The sequence below is a fragment of the Callithrix jacchus genome, chromosome 5 (genome assembly GCF_049354715.1).
Source record: "Callithrix jacchus isolate 240 chromosome 5, calJac240_pri, whole genome shotgun sequence".
Classification (NCBI taxonomy): domain Eukaryota; kingdom Metazoa; phylum Chordata; class Mammalia; order Primates; family Cebidae; genus Callithrix; species Callithrix jacchus.
In genome coordinates, this window is record NC_133506.1 from 85,791,416 (window position 1) to 85,816,717 (window position 25,302).

A 25,302-nucleotide genomic window follows, 5' to 3' on the forward strand; every position below is an offset into this window, starting at 1 on the left:
CAAAAGTAACAAAAGACAAAAAAAAAATCACAAGTTCCTCTGCTGACTATGACACCATCACTAAGCTATAAACTCCTTGAAAGGGGAAGCACCTGTTCAAAGTGGCCTCTCACTGAGCGTTAGCCCCTTGGGCGGCCTTCAGAAAGTCACACTACTTCTCTGCCTCAGTTTCCTGGGTATGAAATGCCTGCTCTGCCCATTTCAGAAATTGTAGTGAAGAGTGAATGAGGAAATGTTCTTGAAAGTGTTTTGTAACCTATTTAGTGCCCCAGATGGGTGGGTCAATTCCATTAATTAGATTTATCAACAATAATAAAACATCGATAACCCAGTTCTCATAGAGGCAAGTCAGAGGGTGGGTAGGAACTGAGAAGTTGCCTGGGGTGTGCCCATTTGTGGTGCCCATTCAAGGCCACGCTGCATTCTTCCAGCCCCACTGAGAGCTCCCACCCCACCTCCCTGTCAGCCCAGAAATCTCTGGGATTGGAATCAGTACCATGTCTGGATTTGGGAACTGAACTTTCCAAGGTGAAGTCTGCAGGTGTCAGATTCAATTCCAGACAAGAGAGGGAGAGAGGATGGCCAGATGGGCTGGAGAACGGAGGGGCAAAGAGATGTGAATCATTTTCCCCCACCCCAAAGGAGAGCGAGAGCAGCTGAGGGTTCAATCACATAGAATATAAACCTGGCCATGCTTAAGCCTCCCAGAACAGAGGCTTTCCTGATTCACACCTCAGAGCTCCCTGCTAGTTGCAGTGCAAAGTCTAAGTAAGCCCTTAACCAGACACAAGAGACAGTCCCTCACCGGCCCACACTTCCACTATTATTTCCTGCCACTTCTTGCCCCTTGCCTTGAACTTTAAGCTCCAGTACTTGGGGGGTGATCCCCACCCTCCCTGCTGCATTTCCTCCAGGCAGAGGCTTATCTGCAGCCTGCCCAGGCCTATCTCCACTCCTTTTTTGCCGGGTCCTCTGATTCCTCCTTCAGGACTCAGTTCAGGTGCCAGGTTCCAGCCTTTTCCCAAGATTCCCCTTGTCCCTGTGCCTCCACATTCAGCCCAGCACCCCTAGCCCTGCAGAGGGACAGATAACTACATTCTCAGACTCCAGGCAGCAGCGTGGCATTCGGGGATTACTATTATTTTCTAAGCATACACAACACTTCAAGGGGAAAGCGGATTTCCAAATTTCAATTTTGTATCTTTGGAAACCTTCCAGAATGCTACCAGAGGTCCCCTCTGAGCACTGTGATTATAGGGCCTAATTTGTTTTTGTTTTGTTTTCTTTGAACTTTTCTGCAGCCTCAACATTTTCTACTACAAAACTTTTTAACAATCACAGAAGTTGCTCTGCTGACTGTGACACCGTCACTAAGCTGTAAACTCCTCAACAGAGGAAGCAGCTGTTCAAGGTGGCCTCTCCCTGAGCCTTAGTCAGATGCCTGAACAAACAAAACAAAGAAACACATTCATTTTTCATCAAACTGTTGCTAAAAAAGCAAAGCAAACCAAACCAACGAAAAGAAGGAAAGAAGAACAATCATGCACCCAACACAGATTCACCTGCTCTGTGCCAGGCACAGTTGGAGGCACGGGGAATACAGCAGTGAACAAAGGGACACTAGTCCCTCCCCCGCCGGGCTGGCGCTCAAGTGCACCTGTGTGTCAATGTCAGGGATGACAACATGGACAGCATGTCAGTGCTGGTCACTGCTAGGCAAGAAATGAAAACACTGTCAAAGAAGAGAATGGTACAGTTTTAGGCAGGGTGATGATCCCTGCTCAGGGGCCGGGACCGCTGGGGATCGCAGTCCATCAGTTCTTTGCTGCTCTCCACTTCCTCCAGGCTCCTGTGTAGCTGAGAGGGGACCCTCCACCCCACTGCTCCTTTGGTAGAGGGCACCACAGCCCTCACGTGGCAACCTGTAGTCCAATACAACAGGCCTCTCACCGGCCCTCAACACAAAAAGCATCCTCCCACCTCCATGCCTTTGCTCCGCCGTTTAGCCTGGAGTTCCCTCCTCTGGTTCTCTGCCTACCCAAACCCTGCTCTCCCGTGGTGCTCAGCTGAGAAGCCTCTCCAGGGAGAGGTCAAACCTGCTGGCTCTCTGCTCACTGCTCTGTTAGGGCCCGATGGCATTCTGCCGTGGTGGGCAGCCAGTTGTCCAGCCATCTGCCCACCTTCTGTGCCCCAAAAGGCAGGATTTTCTTGAGAGCAAGAGTAGGGATAATGTAGCTGATTCCATTTGCCCCCCAGCAGCTGGGCCAACACCCTGAAGCACACAGCAGGTCTGCTACAAACACTTACTGCTTGAATACACAAGTCTAACCCATGCCAAACTTCAGCAACAAACATGCCTGATGCTACAGGAGAGCCTGGAATGAGCCTGAACTTTCTGAAGAGGAGGGTTGAAACCAGGAGATTCCTGGGGAGGGCCGGATGGAAGCAGCGGCAAGAGGAAGGTAGAGGAACTGGACTCACCTCCCATCCTCACAGCTAAACCCACTGGGGCAGCAGTTGAAAGTCCCCACCAGGGGTGGAAGAGCGAATGAAGGAGCAGGAGTTCCTGGAGCAGGAATTTCTACTTGGCAGGCTGGGGGCCATGGCTCTGAGTCCACGAGGAGTCCCAGGCCAGTGAGGCTGAGGGGGTCCTCACACAAAGGAATATCCTCAGCAGGGACAGAGGAGATTTGGGAGGTAGAAATTTAGGTCCCCAGCATGACAGAGCTGTCACAAGGAAGAGAAGACATGGCATCACACTTCAGGGACAGAGCAGTGCTCCTTTGAAGGAAGCATTCTGGGGACTGGGGCTCCCAGACACACAGGCTGCCTCTGGAGGTAGAGGGGCCCTCGCTGGAGGTGACTAAGCAGAGTCCACTCCTGGTGAGGGAAGTGACAGTGCTGTGGTGGGCATCGAACTGCAGTGTCCTTCAGGTCCCTTCAAACTCTAGAACTCTCCACAGAGCCCCGCATTGCTGAGCTAGAGACACACTCCTCTCCCGGCAGAGCCTCAGCTGGGTTCTCACCAGCTCCTGGGGCAGGTGTAGTCACGCCCTCCACATCCTCTGGCCTTCAAGGACTTACAGCGCCTGCTACCCCTACCCTCCTCCTTGCTCCTGCTCATGGGGGCCCAGACAAAACCCAGAGGCAGCTTATAAGCAGGGGCCTGATTACGGAACCAATGGCTCTTGAGTTGCATCCTAGAGACAAGAAGTGGCCTTCCCACTGCAAGCCAGAGGAGGAGCCAAGAGGCCTGGCTCTCAGGCCCCAGCTGTCCAGCACCCTGGGACTTCCTTGCAGAGGTTCACCCCTTGTCTCCAGTTCCCTCCCTGTCCACAAGCAGGTGGCAGCCCTGCCGCTCTTGCCACTTCTTGGACGGGCAGGGCCTCTGAGAAGGAAAGAGAAAAGGAAGAATGAACCCCAACTTCCAAGAGGCTCACTGCTCTGAGCCCCAGCTCTCCCAGCTCCTAACAGGGCTTGGGTGGAGGCTCACCCGGAACCCCTTGACCCCAGCATCCCCTACCTGTGCCCGCAAGGCTCGACTCTGTCTCCTGGTAACTTTGGCGATCATGTCCACCATCCTGGCCCCTCTGAGCCGTCAGGACAGAGCCCTGGGAAGGTTTTGGGGGTGGAGCCAAGGGGCACTACCCCAGTGCTGGCACAGGGCAAGAGGGAAACAAGAAGTTGCCTCGAGATGGCGGGAGGCTGAGACTCCAGCCCATTTCCTGTCAGGGCAGCGGAAGTGCTGCCTGAGTCAGGTGGGTGGGGTGGAGGGACCTCAGGTTGGGGGTATTTTTATGCTTCTAGAAACATCGCTGGCTGCCCCACTCAGTGCTCTAATGACCTGTGAGTTGCATCCCAGGCCCAGACACAGCCATGGCGTGGCTGCACAGGGGAAGATCACCCTCCAGACGCAGCCGTAGTGCCGGATGCACAGAGAGAATCACGGCGCCGAACAGACAGGGTGGGCAGAGGAAGCGCTGAGCTCTGGGGGCCTGGCTGGCCTGGAGTAGCTCCTGGGGCGGAAACAGGACAATGAGTGGTAGTCTGCTCCCTCCAGGCCCAGGGAGGACATGATGGGAAAGAGGAAGCTAGTTGTGGGGGAGGGGAAGGGTTCCCAAAGAGGAAGGGGTCTGGGCTGATGTGATATTGGAGGGAGCTGGCGTCTGGGCTGTGCCAGCCCCAAGGAGGACAGGAAGGATTCTGACCACCCCACAATCTGGCCGCCTGACCACCTGGGTCTGTCTCCTCCAGACTTGGTCACCAAGATGCATGTGACCTCCAGTGCCTGCGTGCTCACATCCACCCCCTCCCACCTGCGTGTCCACATACGTGTACAGGTGTGCCCATGCCTGTCCCCTGGTCTCCAAGGACCCAGAGAAGAGGGCCAGGCACCAGCTTCTTCCAGGAGGAAGGTTAGATCTTCCTGGCCTCTTTTCCCTTCACCCCCTCATGTGGGGGTGTCAGACCCCAGCCACGCACATTGTATGCAGCCCTGAGTGAGACGTCTTCTCTCCTCCCTTAGAATTGCTTCAGCCCCAGGCTTAAGAGCCAGGCAGCACCAAGCCCACCAGCCCACCTCTGCCAAAGGCCACCTCCCTTCCAGGTCAGGCTCTGACTCCCCCTCTCCCACCCTATGCCCATTCTTCCTCCTCCGGCCCCACCCTGGCTCTCTTTTCTCCCCTGCCATGTCCCTCAGCCCCTCCTCTCCTGTACCTACTGTAGGCTGGGGACAAGGACCCCAAGCAAAGCCAGAAACGGTGTGAATGTGGGGCATGAGACACTTGGAGAGATCACACTGGGAGCAAGACTGGGCCCCATGCCCTGCTCTGCCCACTGAGCTCTCCTACCACTGCCCCATTCCCCTGGGCCTGACTCAGAATCCCAGACCCCAAGGGTGGGCTAATCCCCTCCTCCCTGCCAGGGTGGAGGGCAGCGGGAATCACAGAAGCCTTGAAGCCGTATGCTCATCACACACCTGACCAATTTCACTGTCCCCACCCTGAGGCAGGGATGCAAACTCTCTCTCTCTCTCTCTCTCTCTCTCTCACACACACACACACACACGCACACACACACACACACTCACACCACACACATGCAGGTGCCTATGACAGGTCACCAAGGGATATGCAACCAGGCCCCAGAGACAGGAAGAGCCTGTAAATTCCAGAGAGGCCAGAAACTCTGAGCCACCAGGGAGAAGCTGGGTGGGGAGCAGAGAGAGGAGGACAGGTGTGGAATCCAGACCTTCAGCACTGCCCTGAAGGTGGAATAGGAGGGAGGGCAGGGACTCCCTGTGGGAGGGGCCAGGGTTGTCAGTGTCAGGGCTGGGTCTGCAGAACGTGCAGCCAGCAGCTCTCCTGGCATCTCACCTGCTTCTCTAACTCAGTAGGAAGCTGGGTCCCCATGATGGGGATGTCTTGCGGGGATCCCGCCCCAAACTATAGGGACTGAGGAAACTCACAGAGTTCTTGCCGGTTCTTGGTTGGCTCTCAGGCCCTGTCTGGGCTTCCCTTCCCCCAGCAAGAGGAGGTGATGACCACAGTGGCTCCCCTGTGGAGTCTACCTCCCTGCACAACACCCTCATGCCTCTGAGAGCCACAGGGGGAGGGTCAGGAGAGGTTCTAGAACAAACCAGCTGCACAGCACTCATCCTCTCCCCATCTGACCTTGCTCTTCCCTCCCAAACCCTCATAGGAGGTGCTGGGTCAGGAGCAGGTACACTAGGAAGACCCAGTCCTCTGGGGCTAGAGGCAAAGTAAACACCTCTAAAGCAGGACTTGGCTCAGGAACTGGCTCGGGGACTGGCAAGGGGACATGGTATCCTTTGTTGACTCAGTGAGTCTGCTCTGTGCCACCCAGGCCGGGTGGAGGGAGAGCTGGAAGGAATGGTGATCTTCGCTTCTCGGAGCTCAATCGTGTCCACAAGACAGGTCCCTTCCCTGATCACATGGTCTCCAGGACAGATACTGGGTCTCCCTTTACTCATCCTGGCCCGGCCCAGAGTTACACATCCAGGGGCAGGATCAAGGGAGCTAGGGGTGACCCACAGGGTCCTGGACCTCAGGCCTCAGTAGGTTTTGGGGAACTGTACATAGCTCAGCCCTCTGAGATTCTGATGGAAGTGGTTTGGGCAGGGGCCTGGGCAAAGCGTTTAATTTTAAGAGTCCTCGGGTGATTTGATTGTGCCGCTGGTGAGGCGCTATGGCTCACTATAATCTTTCCTTTTTTTTTTGGATATGGAGTCTCTGTCACCCAGGCTGGAGTGCAGTGGCACCATCTTGGCCCACTGCAATCTCCGCCTCCCAGGTTCAAGTGATTCTCCTGCCTCAGCCTCCTGAGTAGCTGGGATTACAGGTGTCTACCACCATGCCCAGCTATTTTTTGTATTTTTAGTAGAGATGAGGTTTCATCATGTTGGCCAGGCTGGTCTGGAACTTCTGACCTCAAGCAATCTGCCCACCTCGGTCTCCTAAAGTGCTGGGATTAGAGGCATGAGCTGGCTCAATGTCATCTTATTGCATGAATGTGGGGTGAGATTCCAAACGTAACAGTTTCAGGTGAGACTCTGTTCTTGGGTGTGGGGCAGAAGCTTCCGTTGATTCAAAGGGAAAAAGAGTAGAGCCAGAGTCCAGAACTTGAGCTCTTGTCTAGATTCTACTTCAGCTTCTCACTGAGCAGCCACTTGATTTTCTGGGCCTCAGTTTCTTCATCTGTAGAACAGAGCTGTCACAGGGCTGGCTCTGTGAAAGAGCTGAGTGGACCATGGGTTCCTACCCCCTGAGGATGGGGGAAAGCAGGCCTGCACTTCTGCTTTTCTGACTTTGGGTTTCGATTGAGTGCCTTCAGCTCTGGTCTCAATCCCCAAACTCTGGATGACCTCATGGGGTTGCCTGCCTGGCCTGCTCCTCCAGGGCGGGGTGGGAGCTGGGGTGGAGCCTCCTCAGGGCTCACACAGCCTGTGCTCTAAGTAAGGCTGGCAGAGACCTAGCAGGGCCGCTGGGGCCAGGAGGGATCAGAAATGGTCCATGAGGTGCCAGACGCGGTGGCTCACGCCTGGAATCCCAGCACTGTGGGAGGCTGAGGTGGGTGGATCACCTGAGGTCAGGAGTTTGAAACCAGCCTGGCCAACATGGAGAAACCCTGTCTCTTCTAAAAATACAAAAATTAGCTGGGCACGGTGGTGTCTGCCTGTAATCTCAGGTACTTGGGAGGCTGAGGCAGGAGAATCACTTGAAGCTGGGAGGTGGAGGTTGCAATGAGCCAAGGTCAAGCCATTGCACTCCAATCTGGATGACAGAACAAGACTCTGTCAAGAAAAGAAAGAAAGAGAGAGAGAGGAAGGAAGGAAGGAAGGGAGGGAGGGAGGGAGGGAGGGAATATGAGACCAAGGAGTGGTCACCTTCAGCCCACCCCCTCAAACATATCTGTGTTTGCGTCCACCATTCCTTCGCCGTCCACCATTCCTTCGCCGTCCCCCAGTGGAAGGCATAGGGGCCTGCCGGCCAGGCCAACCTCCCCAGCCCAGGCCTGAAGGACCCACATAGCCTCCCACTTGCTCAGAACTGGTCTCACCTCAAATCTCCAACCCTTCCCTTCTGACTACCTTTGTCCCTTTCTCATTTCAACAAACTCAAGTCCTCTGCATCTTTTTTTTTTTAAGACAGGGTCTTGCTCTGTCGCCCAGGCTGGAGGGCACTGGCACAATCATGGTTCACTGCAGCTTTGACTTCTTGGGCTCAAGCAATCCTTCTGCCTCAGACTCCCAAGTACCTGGCGGATAATTTTTTATTTTATTTTATTTTTTTAGAGACAGGGTCTCACTATATTGTCCAGGGTGGTCTTGAACTCCTGGGCTAAAAAAATCCTCCCACCTCAGCCTCCCAAAGTGCTGGGATTACAGGCATGAGCCACCATGCCTGGCCAACATTTTCTTTTTAACATGGAGAAATCAACTGGGTGCAGTAATCCCAGCACTTTGGGAGGCTGAGGCAGATGGATCGCTTGAGATCAGGAGCTCGAGACCAGCCTGTGCAACATGATAAAACCCCATTCTATTAAAATTACAAAAAAAAAAAAAAAAAAAAGAAAGAAAAATTAGCTGGGTGTGGTGGTGGGCACCTGTAGTCCCAACTGTTTGGGAGGCTGAGGCAGGAGAACTGCTTGAACCCCAGAGGTGAAGGTTGCAGTGAGAGAGATCACACCATTGTTCTCCAGCCTGGGCGACACAGAGAGACGCTGTCTCATTAAAAAAAAAAAGTTTGTTCCCAGAACCCAGCCTGCATTCCCTTTTTACAACTGATTTCTTTTTCTCTTCCTCCTTTTCGAGCCAAGTTCTCTGTCCCCTCACTTAGCCAATCAGCCCACTGCTCAGAGGCCTTCCGCCACTTCCTTGATGATAGATCTGGTCCTCCCTGGCCTGACTTCTCTCCAGTGTTTGCTAGTTAAAATCCTCTCCGTCGGCTTCTTCGGGCCAGGCCTCCTGGTTTTCCTTCTTTCTCTGCTACTGCTCAGCAGTTGGGCCCCAGGCTCCACCTCCTCTGCCACAGCCTCAAGCTGGGCATTTCCCCTGGCTTCCCACTCCACCTCGCTGGGAGAGCCCTGCTGGCTGTAGATCAACACTCACATGGAGCATGGTCTCCAGGCTCACATGTCTCCCTGCCATCGGGATGTTCTTTGTACATGTCGAAAGCTGTGTGTCCCAAATCAAATTTGTCCTCTCCCTCTTCCTTCCCGCATCTTAGCATCTGAGTGACGTCTACCTCTGTCACTCAAGGTAGAATCATTCTTGCCTTCTGCTTGCTTTGCCTCATCTGTCGCTGAGCCCCATTGATCTGACCAGCCCAAGCCTTGCAGACCTGCCTACCAGGGTTAGAGGAACACGGAAATGGCTGCAAGGAAGCAAACAGACACCTGGCAGGCAGGGCAACAAGTCAGGGTCCAGGCAGAAGGAAAGGGCGGGGCTCTTCAAGGGAGATTTGAGAGACAGCTGGAGGGGCTTCTGAACCAAACAAACCAGCTGCGAGAGAGATGTTTAGGATAAGGCGGACATCTGATGATGGCTTAGGTCATAGATTACATTAAGGAATTATTGTTATTTTTGCCAGGTATAACCATGGTAGAGTGTTTATGGAGAAAGACATCACTTTTCAGACATGCATGCTGAAGTTTTCAGGGGTGAAATATGATGCCTAGAATTTATAATTCATCAGCAATAAATAAATAAAAACATGGCAAATACTGTTTTTTCTCTTGTCTTCTTCCTTTTTTAGACTAGTAGAGCAGCTAGAAGGGAGCACATATTGTTAAATATAGACAACAGGTAATTGTATTCATTTAAAAAATATTCTTTTTGGCTGGGCACAGTGGCTTATGCTTGTAATCCCAGGACTTAGGGAGGCTGAGGTGGGAGGATCACCTGAGGTCAGGCATTGGAGACCAGCCTGGCCAACATGGCGAAACTGTGTTTCTACTTAAAATACAAAAATTAGCCAGGCATGGTAGTACGTGCCTGTCCCACCTGTTTGGCCCTCCTCAGCTCCTGGGGGCAAGGGTGCAAGAGCCATCTGCCTTCTCCCAGGGTCCCATGATGGGGCAGCCTGCCCCAGGTTTTCCCTGGGAGCCCCCATCTCAGACACAGCCTCTTACCTGTGCCAGCCAGGTCCCACCTACCTACTGCCCCAGCCTCTGCTTGACTCAGACCGTAGCAGGTGGCATTTGGGAGCAGAGAGGAAACAGCGTGTTTAAGTGGCCTTATTCTCAGAATCCCAGCTCCAGAGCTGTGTCTGACAGGGACAGAAACTCCTTCATCTGTGACACATGGTGCAGGCGGTGAGTGGGAAGGGGAGCTGGGAGGACAAGTCTGTTTCCAGTTGAGAAATAATGAACAACTTTTTTTTTCTTTTCCTTTTTTGAGACGGTCTTGCTCTGTCACCCAGGCTGGAGTGTAGTGGTGCAATCACGGCTGACTGCTGCCTCAACCTCTTGGGCTCAAGCAATCCTCCCACCTCGTCCTCCCAAGTAGCCGAGATCACAGGCTGATATGGTGGTGACAGTGAGGATGGAGAACAGTAAAAAAGTGTGAGGGAAATGTTCAAACAGGCTGGGCCTGGTGGCTCAAGCCTGTAATCCTAGCACTTTGGGAGGCCAAAGCACAAGGATTGCTTGAACTCAGAAGTTCAAGACCAGCCCGAACAACACAGTGAGAGCCCACCTTTATGTTAAAAATAAGTCAATAAATTTAAAACTTAAAAAAATAAAGTGTCCAACATGAAGAAAAGTAAAAATAATTTTTTTTTTTTTGAGACAGATGCTTGCTCTGTCACCCAGGCTGCAAGGCTGTGGCACCATCTCAGTCACTGCAATCTCCACTTTCCAGGTTCAAGTGATTCTCATGTCTCAGCTTCCTGAGTAGCTGGAATTACAGTCACAGGCCACCACACCTGGCTAATTTTTGTATTTTTAGTGGAGACGATGCCAAGGAGGCAGGGAACAGGGAGAATTCCTGCTGATGTTTTGACCTCATGGATGTCCCACGCCCACAGGCCCACTGGCAGAAACCACCACCCTTCTCCCTCTAGGGTCTCCCACCAAGTGGGGTACTCCTGCAGCCCAGCCCCAGCTCTGGGGAACAGACATGTAAACTCACTCTGTGACAGCTCAGCAGGGGGAACAGACAGAACCACCAAACCAGCACTTGACCCCAGCACCTCTAGGACCCAGGATGCACTAAACCAGCTGCCGCCACCAGCCCCCAGCACCCCCGGGACCCAGGACACACTAAACCAGCCGCAGCCACCAGACCCCAGCACCCCCGGGACCCAGGACACACTAAACCAGCCGCAGCCACCAGACCCCAGCACCCCCGGGACCCAGGACACACTAAAGATGCCATCATAGGTCATGGGGAAAGACAAACTTGTCAGTGAAAGGTCACAGGACACCTGGCTGGCCATCCAGAGATAAACAAACAATTATATAAACAAGGGAGGCTCCACATCTCACTCTTTCCATCCGAATTAACCCTCAAAGGATTAAAGATTTAAATATTCTAAAATTAAGGCATAAAAATAATCAAAGAAGAAAACAAAATCTAATATGCTGTATGTATATACATAAGCCTATATATTATATATATGTCTATATATAAAAGACTTCAATATGCTGTATGTGTGTATATATATAAATATATAATATATAATACACTGTGTGTGTGTATATATATGACTTCAATATGCTGTATGTGTGTGTATATATATATATAATATATATAATACGCTGTGTGTGTATATATATAAGACTTCAATATGCTGTATGTGTATATATATAAATATATAATATATAATACCCTGTGTGTGTATATATATGACTTAAATATGCTGTATGTGTATATATATAAAATATATAATATATAATATGCAGTGTGTGTGTATATATATAGACTTCAATATGCTGTATGTGTATATATATAAAAATATATAATATATAATATGCTGTGTGTGTATATATATAAGACTTCAGTATGCTGTATGTGTATATATATAAAACATATAATATGCTATGTGTGTATATATATATAAGACTTCAATATGCTGTATGTGTATATGTATAAATATATAATATATAATACGCTGTGTGTGTGTATATATGTATGACTTCAATATGCTGTATGTGTATATATATAAATATATAATATATAATACGCTATGTGTGTGTATATATATATACGATTTCAATATGCTGTATGTGTATATATATATAAAACATAATACGCTGTGTGTGTATATATATATAAGACTTCAATATGCTGTATGTGTATATATATAAATATATAATATATAATATGCTGTGTGTGTATATATGTATGACTTCAATACGCTGTATGTGTATATATATAAATATATAATATATAATACGCTGTGTGTGTGTATATATATATAAGATTTCAATATGCTGTATGTGTATATATATAAATATATAATATATAATACGCTGTGTGTGTGTATATATATATGACTTCAATATGCTGTGTGTGTGTGTGTGTGTGTGTGTGTGTATACATATATATAAAAGACTTTGTAACAAAGACTCAAAATATAAAAGCCATAAAATGATTGCTACATTGGACTACATAAGTGTGTTTTAAGAAACTTGCCTGGCAAAATAATGCTATTAGCAGAGTCAAAAGACAAGCTCAGGGTTGGGGAGGGAATTCCGACTCATGTAATAATAGACAAAGGGCAATTTTCCCTAGGATAGAAAAAGCTGCCACAACTCAACAAGAAAAACCCAATAACCCAATACACAAACAGGCAAAGGATATAAATAGACCATTCACAGAAAATAAAAAGGTGGAGTCGGGGGACAAACAGATCTTAAGTATATGAAAAACACTTACTGGAAAGAGAAATGCAAATGTAGAGCATTTTAAGATAATACATTTTATGGTCAGATTGGTGGAAAACAAAAGTTTGACGTTAGTCAGTTGGCCAGGCAGAGGGGAATAGACACCCTCCTTTGCTTTGGTGAAGGCAAATTGGTATAGGCCTCACCGGATATACTCATCAAGTATCTATGTGTGTATATATATATACACACACACATGGGATTTACCTTTTCACCCCAAAATCCCACTTCTGGAATTTTTCCTACATCTACCTGTACATATATAAAAGAACATTCATTATGGTATTGCTGTAATAGTAACAGTCCTCACTAGAGACTGGTAAACGGATTACCAGTAGTTGTAGAGAAGGAGATACAGCCTCTCTAGATCCAATCTCTACGATACATTGTCAAAGAAATAAATAAAACAAAAAGTAAACAAGTTTTTTTTATCTTGTTTTACGCACAGGATGCTGTGTAATTTTACTGACCATAAAATGTATTATCTTAAGGTACTACCTTCGCTTAAGAGAGAGAGAGAGGAAGCTAGGTAATCAGATACGTAGTTATACTAATTTGCACTCAGAAACTCTGGGAGAAGGAAGAGAGAACGAATGAAAGGGGTGACTTTTGAGTTGATGGAGGACAGAGCAGGGAAACGGGGTACATGTGAGATTTTTACTACAGACTTTAAAATATTTCTTTGATTAAAAAAAAACTAGTAAAATTAATTCAAGGCTATTGACAAAATAGAGGGACTGGAGAATGCAATCACACCTGGAATACAAACTCTGAAGGAGACGCGAATCAAACAGAGAGAACTTCAAATATGTCATTGGACTAGTCGAAGTAGAAGAAATACACTCTTGAGATTCCAATTTGCAGCCTGGAAGGTCAAGAAGAAATATCAAACCTCAGAGCAAAAGTACACCAAGGTTGAAATGAAATAGAGGCCAAAGATGACCTGGGAGGGCCCAGTCAGGAGCACTCACAGGCAAAGGAAGGAAAAGGTGAAAAAAACAAAAATCAATCAACAGGCCAGGCACAGCGGCTTACGCCAGCAATCCCAGAACTTTGGGAGGCTGAGGCAGGTGGAACACTTAAGGCCAGGAGTTTGAGACCAGCCTGACTAACATAGTGAAACCCTTATGTTTCGACTAAAAATATAAAAATTAGCTGGGCATGGTGGCGTGTGCCATAATCCCAGTAACTCAGGAGGCTGAGGCAGGAGAATCACTTGAACCTGGGAGGCGGAGGTTGCAGTTTGTCGAGATTGCACCACTGCACACCAGCCTGAGTGACAGAGCAAGACTCCGTCTCAAAAAACAAATGTCAGGTGAGGTGGCTCATGCCTGTAATCCCAGCACTTTGGGAGGCTGAGGCAGGCAGATCACAAGGTCAGAAATTTGAGATCAGCCTGGCCAATGCGGTGACACCCTGTCTCTACTAAAAATACAAAAATTAGCCAGGCATGGTGGCGCACAACACCATGAATAACTCAGGAGGTTGAGGCAGGAGAATCGCTTGAACCCAGGAGATGGAGGTTGTGGTGAGCCGAGATAGCACCACTGCACTCCGGCCTGAGTAAAACTCCGTCTCAAAAAAAAAAAATAAAAAAAATAAAAAATATGCATTTTTCTTATATGTCCTATGAAAAACTTAGAAAATTCATTTACTTGGTCACAAAGAAATTCATAATAACATTTAAAGTGGAGAGTTTACACATCTGGAGAAAATGAATGCTTTTCTAGTAAAATATAAAATGGCCAAAAAAAGTGAGTAGAAACTTGAATAAAATAATTACCACTGATCAGAAAAAAAAAAAAAAAAATCTGCCACTGAAAAAAGCACCAGGTCCAGAGGGTTTCATGAGAGAGAACTGTAGAAACCTTTTGAATTCATCTCTGTCAATACCTTCCTCCTCCAGGAAGCACTCCTGGATTTCCCTCTTGCCAACAAGATTCTGGGAGGGCGGCTCCTCCAACACGCCCCTCTTAGTTCTTTGCAAATGCATCATATATCACATCATATCATATCATATCGTATTTGCTATATCATAACTGCCATGCCATACCATATCATAACTGGATCTGCTGTTCAATTTCTCCTGGACAGTAAGCTACCTGAGGGCAGGAACATCCTTTATTTTTCATTGCTCCCTAGTGAACAGCAGCTGACACTCACTGACTAGGTGAATATGGTAAATGAAAAAGCTGACGGCACAATCGTCATTACACTGTGATGTGTCTACAGGAACTGCCTAAGACATCCACGTAGGAAGGCAGAAGAAATGGGAAAAAACCAACATGCTAACAGTCATTTGATTATTTCCTCCTATTATCCAAATATTTGTAATGGAGTTAAGCTATTTTTATAGGGAGGGAATAACAATTTACACATTTAACTGGGCCAAGGAGGAGAAAGGAAGGGGGAGGCTGGGAGGATTCTGCAGGCAGGCCCTTCTGCTACTTTTGCCTCCTCTCTGTAGCCCAGCCCCTAGACAGACACAGAGGCCTGGACAGGAGCCCCTGCCCCACTCCCTTCATGCCTCACAGGGACCCCCCCAGCCAGGAGAAGGTGAGGAGGCAGGGTGGGCACCCACAGGAAACTCAGCCGGACAGAAGGGTCCTGCAGGCCTCACCCCACAGCTCTGGAAGTTCCCTCAACACCAGAATCCTTCTGCAATCTGGAAACAGAGCTTCTCAAAAGTTAGCAGGAGCACCTATGTCCCTGTGCCCCTGTGCCCCAGAGCCCTAGTCCTGGGAGCCATGTTTCCTCTCAATATGATCCAACGCCACTGAGCTCCCACTCCCCGGCACAGATCCAGCTCTAGATCTCCCTAACATTCAGGCAGGGAGCCCGACCATTCCTGGTCATCAGCTACTCCCTGGTCATGATCATGGACTCTCCCATTTCCCAGAGCCTGGCACTTACCACCTGCCCAGGTGAGCATTCCGTACTGATGCCCACCCCTCCCTCTACTGAACACAGTCAGCTCTAAGAAGGGCAGAGAAAATGGGTCTATGGGAGATAACCTATGAGGACTCAGAGGCCTAGAGTGACACTGTGGACTTTGGGGACTTGGGAGTGGAGGGAGTGTGGGAGGGTGAGGGTTAAAAGGCTACGCTTTGGGTACAGTGCACACCGCTCAGGTGACATGTGCACCAGAATCTCAGAAATCACCACTAAAGAACTTATTCGTGTAACCAAACACCACCTACTCACCAAAACTATTGAAATAAAATTAACATTAAAAAAATAGGTCTAGAGTGCGGTCAACTGCTGAGGCTTGGGAAGGAAGTGAGGGGGCAGGTGGGCTTGTCCTGGGGCCCATTTCACGCTCCTGGGGGCTCAAGGGGGCCAGGGACTCAGAGGTGAGAACCAGGTGAAGGCTCCAGGGAGACCCCCGGAGACCATGGGGCCTGCAGGGGATGGGGGCAAGGGGCAGTGGGATCTCTGGGTGGACAGCAATGTGAGGTGAGGGTGACAGGGGGATCCAAGACGCTGCTGTCTCCTAAGTCCAGTCCTAGGCAGGCAGAGGGGCTCCTGGGCCAGCCTGGGGCTGCAGGTGACTCACTGGGAGGGAACTGGGTCAGGTGCAAAGAAACCAGCAGAGCCACCACAGGGTGGCCACCCCAGTGGGGGTGGGGGTGGGGGTGGGGGTTGCCGGAGGAGGGAGTACAGGCAAGGGGCTACCTGGAGACCCCTCAACTTGGCCTCAGCTTCCTGCTGTTATCAAGGCCCATTGCCTAAAGCTCCCTGGCAGGCCCCAAGGTAGGACAGATGAGTCCGTCCCGAGGCCAGTTCCTTTCTCTCCATCACAGCAGCCACGGACTGCCCTCAGAGTTTGTCCTAGGAAGTGGGTGCTGGGCCTGGATCCAGAGTGGAAGGGCTCCCAGGTGAGTTTTAGGGTTTGGGGAAGGGAAGGGAGACAGTGGGGAAACTGCTGGGGCCACCGTCTTGTCCCCCAGGGGCAACGGCTCACTCACAATTCCCAGCGCAGGTGGAGGAAGGAGGGCCCTGGGCTCCGTCCAGTCGGGGCTGCCAGCTCAGGTACGGCCTCTGGGGCTGCCAGCTCAGGTACGGCCTCTAGGGCTGCTTGTAGAAGGTGCAGCGGCTCGGCTGGAGCCTCCCTCCCAGCGGCCAGTGCCCCAGCAGCAGGGGTGGCTCCGGCTCCACCTACCTGGGCCTTCCCACCTCTGGGCGGGTTTGGTGACCGCACCCTGAAATTCCAGAGTCAGAACCACAGCCACGGGGAAGAGGCCCCTTTATTGCACTGCCTTGGCCGGGCTTCCCAGGGCTCCCGGAGTGACCTCTTTGGGGGAGGGGAGGAGTCATCCCTGCTTACCTCCCCCAGTCTCCCTCTCTCCCCTCTCAGAAGGGTTTGCTTCTGCCCTCTCCTGGGCAGCAAAAGAACAGGAGACATCCCTCTCCTGGGACATCGTCAACTTTCCCACAACAGGGCTGGACACACAGGATGCTCAGAAGGAGCGTGTGCCTGTCTTGGGCTTGGACTGTTCCTGCCGAGGGGAATGGGGTGGCCAACCTTAAAGGCCACCTGGCTGAAACTGAACCTGGTGGCCAGGGTGGGGCTGGGTCAGGGGGCCTGGAACTGTCCTGGACACAGCCATTTCCTGGCTGTGTGACATTTGTCCTGTCACTAAACCTCTCTGAACTTCTGTTTGTACTCAAGGCAAATGGAAGTGCTTATGGCTGCCCTCTGGGCTGCTGGGAGCTTAACCCTGGGTACAGGCCTTTGAGCTGGAGCCCACAGGACTGTTAGCCCCTTTGGGATTGTGTCTTCCCACACTTTGTCCCCAGTGTCCCCCATGATGACCAGCACACACCAAGTGCTCAATATGTGCGAGAAGAGTGCATGGGGGCGATGAGGCTGTAAAACACCATCCATGGCAGGAGCTCCTTTGTTCTGGGGGTGCCCGGTCCTGCCAGTAGCCTGCCCTAAGCCCTGAGCTGCTGCCTGACAGATGGGCATCCCCACATACTCCCCAGGGTCCCTGTGCCACTGCCATCCCCACATCCTGTCCTCTGTTCCGTACCCACCACTCTTTTCTTTCGAGATCCCTTCTTAGCACCAAGCCCCTCCCCACCTTTAGCCTCCCCATCTCCTGCCCACCCCCCTGAACTTGGGGACATTTCCATCCATGACCCTATACCCACTCTGGCCACACTGTGTGTCTCTCCTCCTGCCCATTGTCCACAATCTCAGTTCGCACCCTCGCTTCACTACTGACCCACTGCCCACTGCCTTCAGCACCCCCTGGCCAGCTGAGCCTCTGGCGGCCACTTGGGTGTTAGATAGCCTTTCTCTCACACGACTTCCTGTGCATCCCTCTGGACATTTTTTGGCCTCTGAGCCAGCACTTCCATGCTTTTCTTCCCTTTGTCTGGCATCTAAATCCAGGTGGGCCCCATCTTTTCCCCATCCCAATCCTCCCCAAGTCGCCCCCTCAGACACCACGGTCTGCCCACAAGGGCCAGCTGGGAATCTAGAACCCAGCCCAAGTTCCCTCCCAGCTCCCTCAGCCCCTGACCCTGCCCATCCACCGCCCAAACCTCCTGTCACTGCCACATGCCCACAAGACCACCAAGAGCTTTGGCCATTCTTAAAGCCCTGGCCATAGGGAATTTTTTCTCGGTCCCACTCCTGTCTCTACTGAAAGTCTTACAGTGGCTGCAGGATAACGTGCATATTCCTGCCCAGGTGGGCACCCACTCCCAACCCCACGCTCCACTCCTGAGCCCTGGCCGCAGGTCTCTTGCTGGCCTCCTATCCAAGAGGGGTGAGTTCCCCAGGACCATGGCTGTGCCTCAGTCCTCTCTAGATCCGGAGGCTCACCAGGGCTTGGCAGGTATTCAGTTAGTTCATGCCAAATGAATGAGTGAATGGCCCTGGAAGATCACAGTGGGAAAATGCCTGCTGGGAGAACTAAGAGCAGGAGTGGGGTTCCCTTGCGGGGGGGCAGGACCAACTTCCTACCCTGGACTTTGTTGGGGGTGGAGCACCAGGGAGACCCACAGCTGCCTCTTGAATAAAGCACCATTGCAGGGAAGGTGGTATTATTGCACCCATGGCACAGGGAAGGAAACAGGACTGGAGATACAAAGTGTCTTGTGGAGGTAACAGCGAATTAGGGCCATGAGTGAGGCCAGGGAGCAGCCTGTCTCTGGCCAATGTCCTAGTTCCTCGCTGGGTAAGTCCCCTGCCCCCATCATCTGTGCCCCTCCCCCCATATGCCCCTGCAACTGGGAACCTGCTGGGAGCTGGAGGAGGGATGGGCAGATGGGCCACCTGGCAGGCGCCCTGGCAGCAGGGGTCATCTGTCTTCTCAGGAGATGCCAGGACCTGGGCAGTCTCCTTCCTCTTTGGTTCTGGAACCTGGGGTGGTGGCCCTTAGGCAGACCTACAGAGTCCTGGCTCATAGGTAAAGGCCGCTCCTCTGCCCTCCTTAACAACACTCTGTGCACTCTGAGCCAGACTCTGGGCCAGATGCGAGGTTCAAAGGGCAAGGCTATTCCCCCACCTTCAGGGGCTCCACTCAGACGGGCAGGCACCCTCCCACCGTCACCAGGACAGAGAATGTGGAGAGGCCCGGAAGTGCGCCACCGAGAGCCTGCGCAGGAAACGGAGGGACACCGGGAAGGAAGAGCGCTGGCATCCAGCCACCCATCCCAGAGAAGCTGCCTGACCCGCCGGCGGCAGGGGCGTAAGACAGGAACTGCCAAGCGCTTTGAAGCCTTACCTCGTTTACAACGCTAACAACGCTAATCCTTAGGTATTGTCTTACATCCGAGGACGCTGGGCCTGGGGGAGCGTCCTCGTGTGTAAGTTAAGTGGCTGTCAGCAGCTGGCAGGTGACCCAGCAGAGTCCAATTCGCCTTTCCCTAGTCTCAAAACCTGAGCTCTGCGTTGTAACGAGATGGGCGGATGGAAGACCCAGCAGCAGGCCTACGGGGACGTGCCTCCTTCGTCTGGGCATCTCGGACTCAGTCCTGGCACATGGTAGGCATCAATGTTCATGGTAATGACATCAAGTACAGCGAAATAAATCAGGGGCTCCCAAGATTCAGAGGTCATCTGTCCACTCCCTCCCTTTAGGCTTAAGAACAAACCCAGACCCTGAGAGAGGAAGAGAACCGGCCCTAGATCGTCACACAACGTGGCAGATGGCAGGACGGTTCTGAGCAACCCTTTTCCCCCTCGGGCTGCCCCTCCCTTTAAAGTTCCTAAAGTTCAAAATGTCAGGGTCACCCAGAGTGTTCTGAGAATGTAAGAGTGGTTTTTTGTTTTGTTTTGTTTTGTTTTTTGAGACGGAGTTTCGCTGTTGTTACCCAGACTGGACCAGTGCAATGGCACGATCTCGGCTCACCACAACCTCCGCCTTCTGGGTTCAAGCAATTCTCCTGCCTCAGCCTCCCAAGGAGGCTGGGACTACAGGCGCGCACCACCATGCCCAGCTAATTTTTTTTTTTTTGTATTTTTAGTAGCGACGGGGGTTTCACCTCTTTGACCAGGATGGTCTCGATCTCTTGACCTTGTGATCCACCCGTCTCGGCCTCCCAAAGTGCTGGGATTATAGGCGTGAGCGTAAGAGTGTTTTTAAACGTGCTCTATTTTCGATTTCCCAGATTAACACAACTGGATTCCGAAGAGGGGAATAAACAACCTCACCATAACCGGACTTCTTTTTGAAACAAACCCATCAAGAGTTCTTTTAAAAAAGGAACTAAAATACTGGAAGCACCTTCAGAGAGAAGCAGACGCCTGACTTTCACATCCACCCTCTCATCTGACCCCAGGGAGACCGGCAAGGTGGTTGAGCAGGCTGTAGGCCCGCGATCCCCGCCCCCATTCCGTGCCCAGATGCGCTTCTGAATACGAAACAGCTGGGACTTGGAAAGATAATATTGGGCATACACCTGCTGTAGGTTACATAACCTCCCAGCAGGGCTTGGGGCAGCAGCCGACCATCGAGCTCATTTGCATTTCTGCAGCAAAATATGAATATTCACACAAGCAGGTTAAATAAAGACCATCAATAGCCTCACATCAGTTCAAGCGCAAAACCTTTGGGCTTCCAGGGAGCTTTGGAGACTGGGAATTGCACATGAGGTACTGGGGGCCTCCACCACTACCGGCTGCTGCTGGGGAGAGAAGCTCATCCGAAGTCTTCGGACAGAGGTGGGCGTCGTACCCGACGCTGAACCCAGCGGATCTCCTGGCGTCCCGGCTCCGTGCGGGCGCGGTCCCCAGCTCGCCTCCCCGCCTCCGAACCCCGGGTCGTACCTGCTCCGCGCTCTCCTTCCGTGGCGGGCCGCGCACGTCCTGGATGGCCTCGTAGATGTTCTCCGAGTCGCTGCGCGCCAGGGGCCGCGGGCACACCCAGGAGCCCGCCACGCTGCAGGCCTTGAAGCTGCCGCTGCTTCCTAGGAGGCCGGCGGGAGGCGAGACGGCTGTGCGCGCCAGGTCGTCCAGGGACTGCGCGGGCCGCACGGGCGCTGCAGGCCGCAGGTACAGGCAGGCAGGCAGGCCCGGCGCCAGGCTGCTGCTCTGGGTCGCAGTGCCGCGTTGCGCAGGGCCGCACAGGGAGCTGGCGCGGCCTCGGGGCTCCGCGGGGGCGCCGTCGAGGCCCGTGGCCCCCGGTGCGCTCAAGAACCGGTAGTCATAGGCCAGCGGCGCGGGAGCCTTGGGGGCCGCGGGGCCCGGGTGGGGACCTGGAGGCGGGGTGGCGGCAGGATTGCCCAGAGCGGGCAGCTCGCGTACGTACTGCGCGGGCAGGTAGAAGGGGCGGCCACCGGGCTCGCTCCGCACGTGCCACCAGTGCTCGGTGCTGCGCCGCAGCAGCCGGTAGCGCTCATTGGGCCGGATGGCCACGCGGCGCCCGTCCTTGCCGGTGTACTCGAAGGGGTGCTCCACCAGCACGTACACGTCCCCCTCCACGTCCGCCGCCATCGCGGCCCCGGCGTTTTCCTGTGGACAACAAGGAGGAGGGCCGCGGAGGTCAAGACCACCAAGCCCGGAATAAGCCCGAACTCAAGGACAGACTTGGGTTCGAGTCCCGATCCTGCACTCGCTGTTCGCCTTCGGGCCTCAGTTTTCCCCTCTCTAAAATGGGGACTTGCATAAAATCACATCTAAGGCTTCCATTCTTAAACTCAGTGCTGGAATTAGGACAACCCCTTCGATCCGTGGGGTTGATTATAAGATTTGAGCCTCGTTTCAGTCCTGTGGTGGGAGATTGTGGCTAGTCTTGGTCCAAATAGACTGTGGGAGAAGCCCTGGCTTTAAAACGAGGGGTGATTGCCCTCTCTAAGGCCGACACCACGCTTGCTTGTTAATAGTTGACTGAGCCTTAGTTTTCCCGTCAGTCAAGTGGTCGAAGACATCCTGCCGCTTCTCGGCCCTGTCCTGCCTGGAGGCCTCCCAACGGCAGAGAATCCGCAAAGGGTCCCGTGGCACCGCCTCCCGCCAGGAGCCTGCGCTCCGGCCCCGGGTCAGGGTTGGGATGCGGGCTCTGCAGGCGGCCTGGCCAACAGCTCTAACCGGGGGCTGTCCCTGCCCCGCTTAGTCCAAGGACCTTGGTGTAGGGGCCTCCGCTGCCAAGGCGGGGTAACCGGTTCTTTGGGTTTCTCTTTCCTTCCCCAGCGGCTTCACAGCAGACTTGAGCCGGAGCCCGGCCCTCCCAGCCCGGCCCGCACCGCCCCCTGCTCTCCTGCTGCCTCCCGAGAAAGGCCCCGCCTTTGCGGCCTGCCCACCTGCCCTGTGACCTCTACAGTGTCCCCACGAGAGTGGCCCCTGGAGAATGCACTCTGAGACAGTGACTATCCGTGCGGAGTCCCAGAGCAGGGGCCCTCAAAGTTCTCCCGAGTGATCACAAGCCCCGCTCCCGCCCCGGCTCAGATGCGTTAGGGATGAGGGAGGGCCTAAGTAAATGGGCCTGCGCCCCTCCACCAAAGCCACGAGTCGGTGCCTGGGCCCTCCAAACTCCCACACTGACCACACCTCCTCCTTCCCCCTAAAGTGGGCCGGGCCAGGAGACCACTTCTTGCCTAGGCTGAGGCACCGAAGGAGCAGGGTCCAACGGGGACCCCCACAGGGCTCCTTCGCCACTTTCTCAAGCGTTCCTCGACGAGGAAAGGGTGTAAACTGAGTCACTAAGCACACTGGGCCCCGGAGGCGGGGTCATCGAGCTGCCCAGAGGTGGGCCAACAAACCCCAAGGAGGACACTCCCCCGGCACCCTTTCCCCCTGGACCCCGCAGCGCACTCACGTTGGCTGTGGGGGCCTCAGGGAGCCCATGGGCTGGGTGGGCGGAGCCGGTGGTGGCGGCAAGTTAGGCCCCTACCATCGCCGTGGGCGGGGCTTCCAGGGGCGAGGCTGGAGATGCTGCGCGGAACCGGAGCTGGCAAAGGGAGCGAAGAGGGACAGGGACTCTCAGGAGTGCAGTCACCGATACCCAAAGCAGCTGTGTCTGGGCGGGGCGAGGAGGAGCCCGAATGCCTCTGCTGGGGACCTTGGGGGGCATTGGGACAAGGCCCGGAGAAGAAAGCCAGGAGGGCTGCGACTGAAGGGGCGCTGGCCGGTCACGAGCGGAACCCATGGAGAGTGAGACCGCTCCTGCCCCGCCTCCCCCCAAACCCCCCGGGGATTTGCTGTCCCTGCGTCTCTCCGGCGCGCGGCTCTGGGAATGCCGGGCTGGGGCTGGTTGACTCGTCCGGGCGTTCCCGTTCTCGGGGAGGTCATTTGCACCCTGAATCACCTACTGAGAGCCCTTCCAACTGGATTGCAGACCCGCCCGCTCCGGGCCCACCTTCTCTCTCACCCGGGCCTTTCCGGGCGCAGCCCGGCCCGGCCTGGAAAAACTCCGAGCGGGATTCCCAGCGCAGGGACGCCCACCGGAGCGCAGCGTCTTAGGCTAGATAAGAAGGGGACTGGGCCTCGCTCCTTCCCCGACCCTGGGGAAACAGAGAAGGGGAAGGATTGGGGGAGCCTGGAGGAGCACTGGATCCCGAGAACGCACCCGTCGCCAGGTCCCCTGCGTCCACTGCCCAGGCGACGCAAGCTACAGAGGCGACAACGCCTGGGTCGGCGCTGAGGGCCTGGGCCTGCTCCCTTCCCGCCCCCAGGTAGAGAGCAGTCCTTCGCCTACCTTCTCCTCCCGGTGGGATGCGGCCCGCGCAGCTCCCGCCCCAGCGCGGAGACAAGCGGAGCAGGCGCGCCGAGCTCCCGGGTGCGGACCCGCCACCTGCCGCACCCTTCCCTCCTCCACCCTGCCCCTTTCCCCACCCACACCCCACCTCCCACCCCAACCCCCGCTCGGCGCCCCACTCCCGACCCTGCCTGCCCGGGCACCTCGGGGCGTCTGCTCGCCAGCGTCGCCTCCACTTGTCCCGGCAGGCGCGCGTGGGATCGCCGACCCGCGCTCCCTCCTAGACCGCGCGGCTCCCGCGCTGCCCGGTTTCCTGTTCAACAATATCAACAGGGAGGCACCGGAGGAGAGCGCCCAGCAGAACTTCCTCCCGGACTGGGGCTGGGCTGAGGTTGCGAGAGACAATCCCCGGTGTCCTGGCTTCCTGTCCCCTCTGGGCCCGGCCGGCGCTTGAGAAGCAAAGACGCCACCTCCTCCCCTGCACTTCCCGGGATCCTGGGCCACACCTGGCTGTCTCCAGGGAGGAGGAGGCCACAAGGCTGAGATAGTGGGACTGGGGAGGGCGGGAGCCACCCCGAAGCTTCCTCTGGCCAGATTGCCCTCCCACCATCCCCCACCCCCTCTTGATCCTCGTGGGGAAGGAGGGCCACACTTCAATCCGTCCTCAGGGTAAGCTCAGAACAGCCTCCTGGAGGCCAGGAATCCAGCCCCAGGGCCCTCTGCCTTGGGGTCTTCTGTTTGGGAATTATCTGCCTCTCTGGACAGGTAGCCTGGCCCCTCTGATCTGACCCTGCACTCACTCCAGATATCAAAAGCCCCAGCCCCAGCAGACCCCCTGCCCTCAGGGGCCCCAAGGATGAAGTTGTGCCTGTGGACCTAGCTGTGTGTGCTGAGAGCTGAGTCAGGCCAGTGTTCTGGGAGGAAGATGGGCTGCACCCCAGGCCATGGCCCCTCTTGAGACCACTTCCTGGGGGTCCAGGGTTGGCTGGGAAGCTGACTCTGGCTATGCTCCTTCTGGAACTCCCTTACTCCTATATCTTTGCCCCTGCTAGGCATTGCCTGCCCGTGAGTCCACACTTCCTCTGAGAATCTCAGTTTGTTTGAGGTGGCATCTTGGGATCCTCCAGGGTAGGCACACGGCAGAACTCAGCATTGGTCTTTGGTGCCCGACATGCTTAGAAAATAAGTTACTGGAGGAATCTTCTCTCCTTCCCTACCTTTTAGGTTCCTCCCCACCTGCACCACAGCCAGGCATCGGCTGGCAGTGGTGACGGTTGTTGCCTGGGGTCAGGCGGGTATGATGCCCCACTCTGCTGCTTGCCGGCTGGTAGACATTGGGAGTTCTGCCTGGTTCTGCCTTATCTCGGCAGCTCAGCTTTCTTATGAAAGGGATAGTAACACTCACTTCACTGGATTATTGGGAAGACTAAATGAGGTCCACTAAGCAGTGCTTACCACCTGCCCCAGCACACACAATATATCAGCTTTTTTTTTTTTTTTTTTTTTTTGGAAACAGAGTCACTGTTGCCCAGGCTAGAGTGCAGTGGCACAATCTCAGCTCACTGTGACCTCCGCCTCTGGGTTCAAGTGATTCTCCTGCCTCAGCTTCCTGGGTACCTGCCATCGTGCCCAGCTAATTTTTATATTTTTGGTTTTTTAAAAATTATTTGATTTTTTTGGGGGGAGGTGGCTTTCTGGCAAAACCCAGAAAGCCTGCTAGACAAATTCTAAAAGAGCTATAACACTA

At 53.5% G+C, this 25,302-nt stretch overlaps 1 protein-coding gene and 1 non-coding gene across 24 annotated transcripts in view; both read right to left on the reverse strand.

The window, feature by feature from the left end:
* Nucleotides 1-23,932, reverse strand: part of ARHGAP27 (Rho GTPase activating protein 27) — a 35,453-nt gene extending 11,521 nt beyond the window's left edge. For 7 of the 23 annotated variants that reach the window (XR_013535632.1, XM_078373376.1, XM_054255937.2 and 4 more), the window contains exons 1-4: nucleotides 23,759-23,932; nucleotides 23,229-23,361; nucleotides 22,677-22,808; nucleotides 20,693-21,376 (exon numbers count right to left, since the gene is read on the reverse strand). Coding sequence is in view for 21 of the 23 variants with exons in the window: in XM_078373376.1 (XP_078229502.1) it covers nucleotides 20,693-21,358 (666 nt within the window). In the remaining 2 variants the exon portion in view is untranslated. Of the gene's footprint in view, nucleotides 1-3,523; nucleotides 3,679-16,376; nucleotides 16,512-20,692; nucleotides 21,377-22,676; nucleotides 22,809-23,216; nucleotides 23,362-23,758 lie in introns of those variants that run through there. The other 16 variants (XM_054255942.2, XM_054255941.2, XM_078373379.1 and 13 more) reach the window with 4 other exon arrangements.
* Nucleotides 23,933-25,240: 1,308 nt separating this feature from the next.
* Nucleotides 25,241-25,302, reverse strand: LOC118154314 (U7 small nuclear RNA). Its single transcript, XR_004744185.1, has one exon. It is a non-coding gene; the product is annotated as a U7 small nuclear RNA (small nuclear RNA).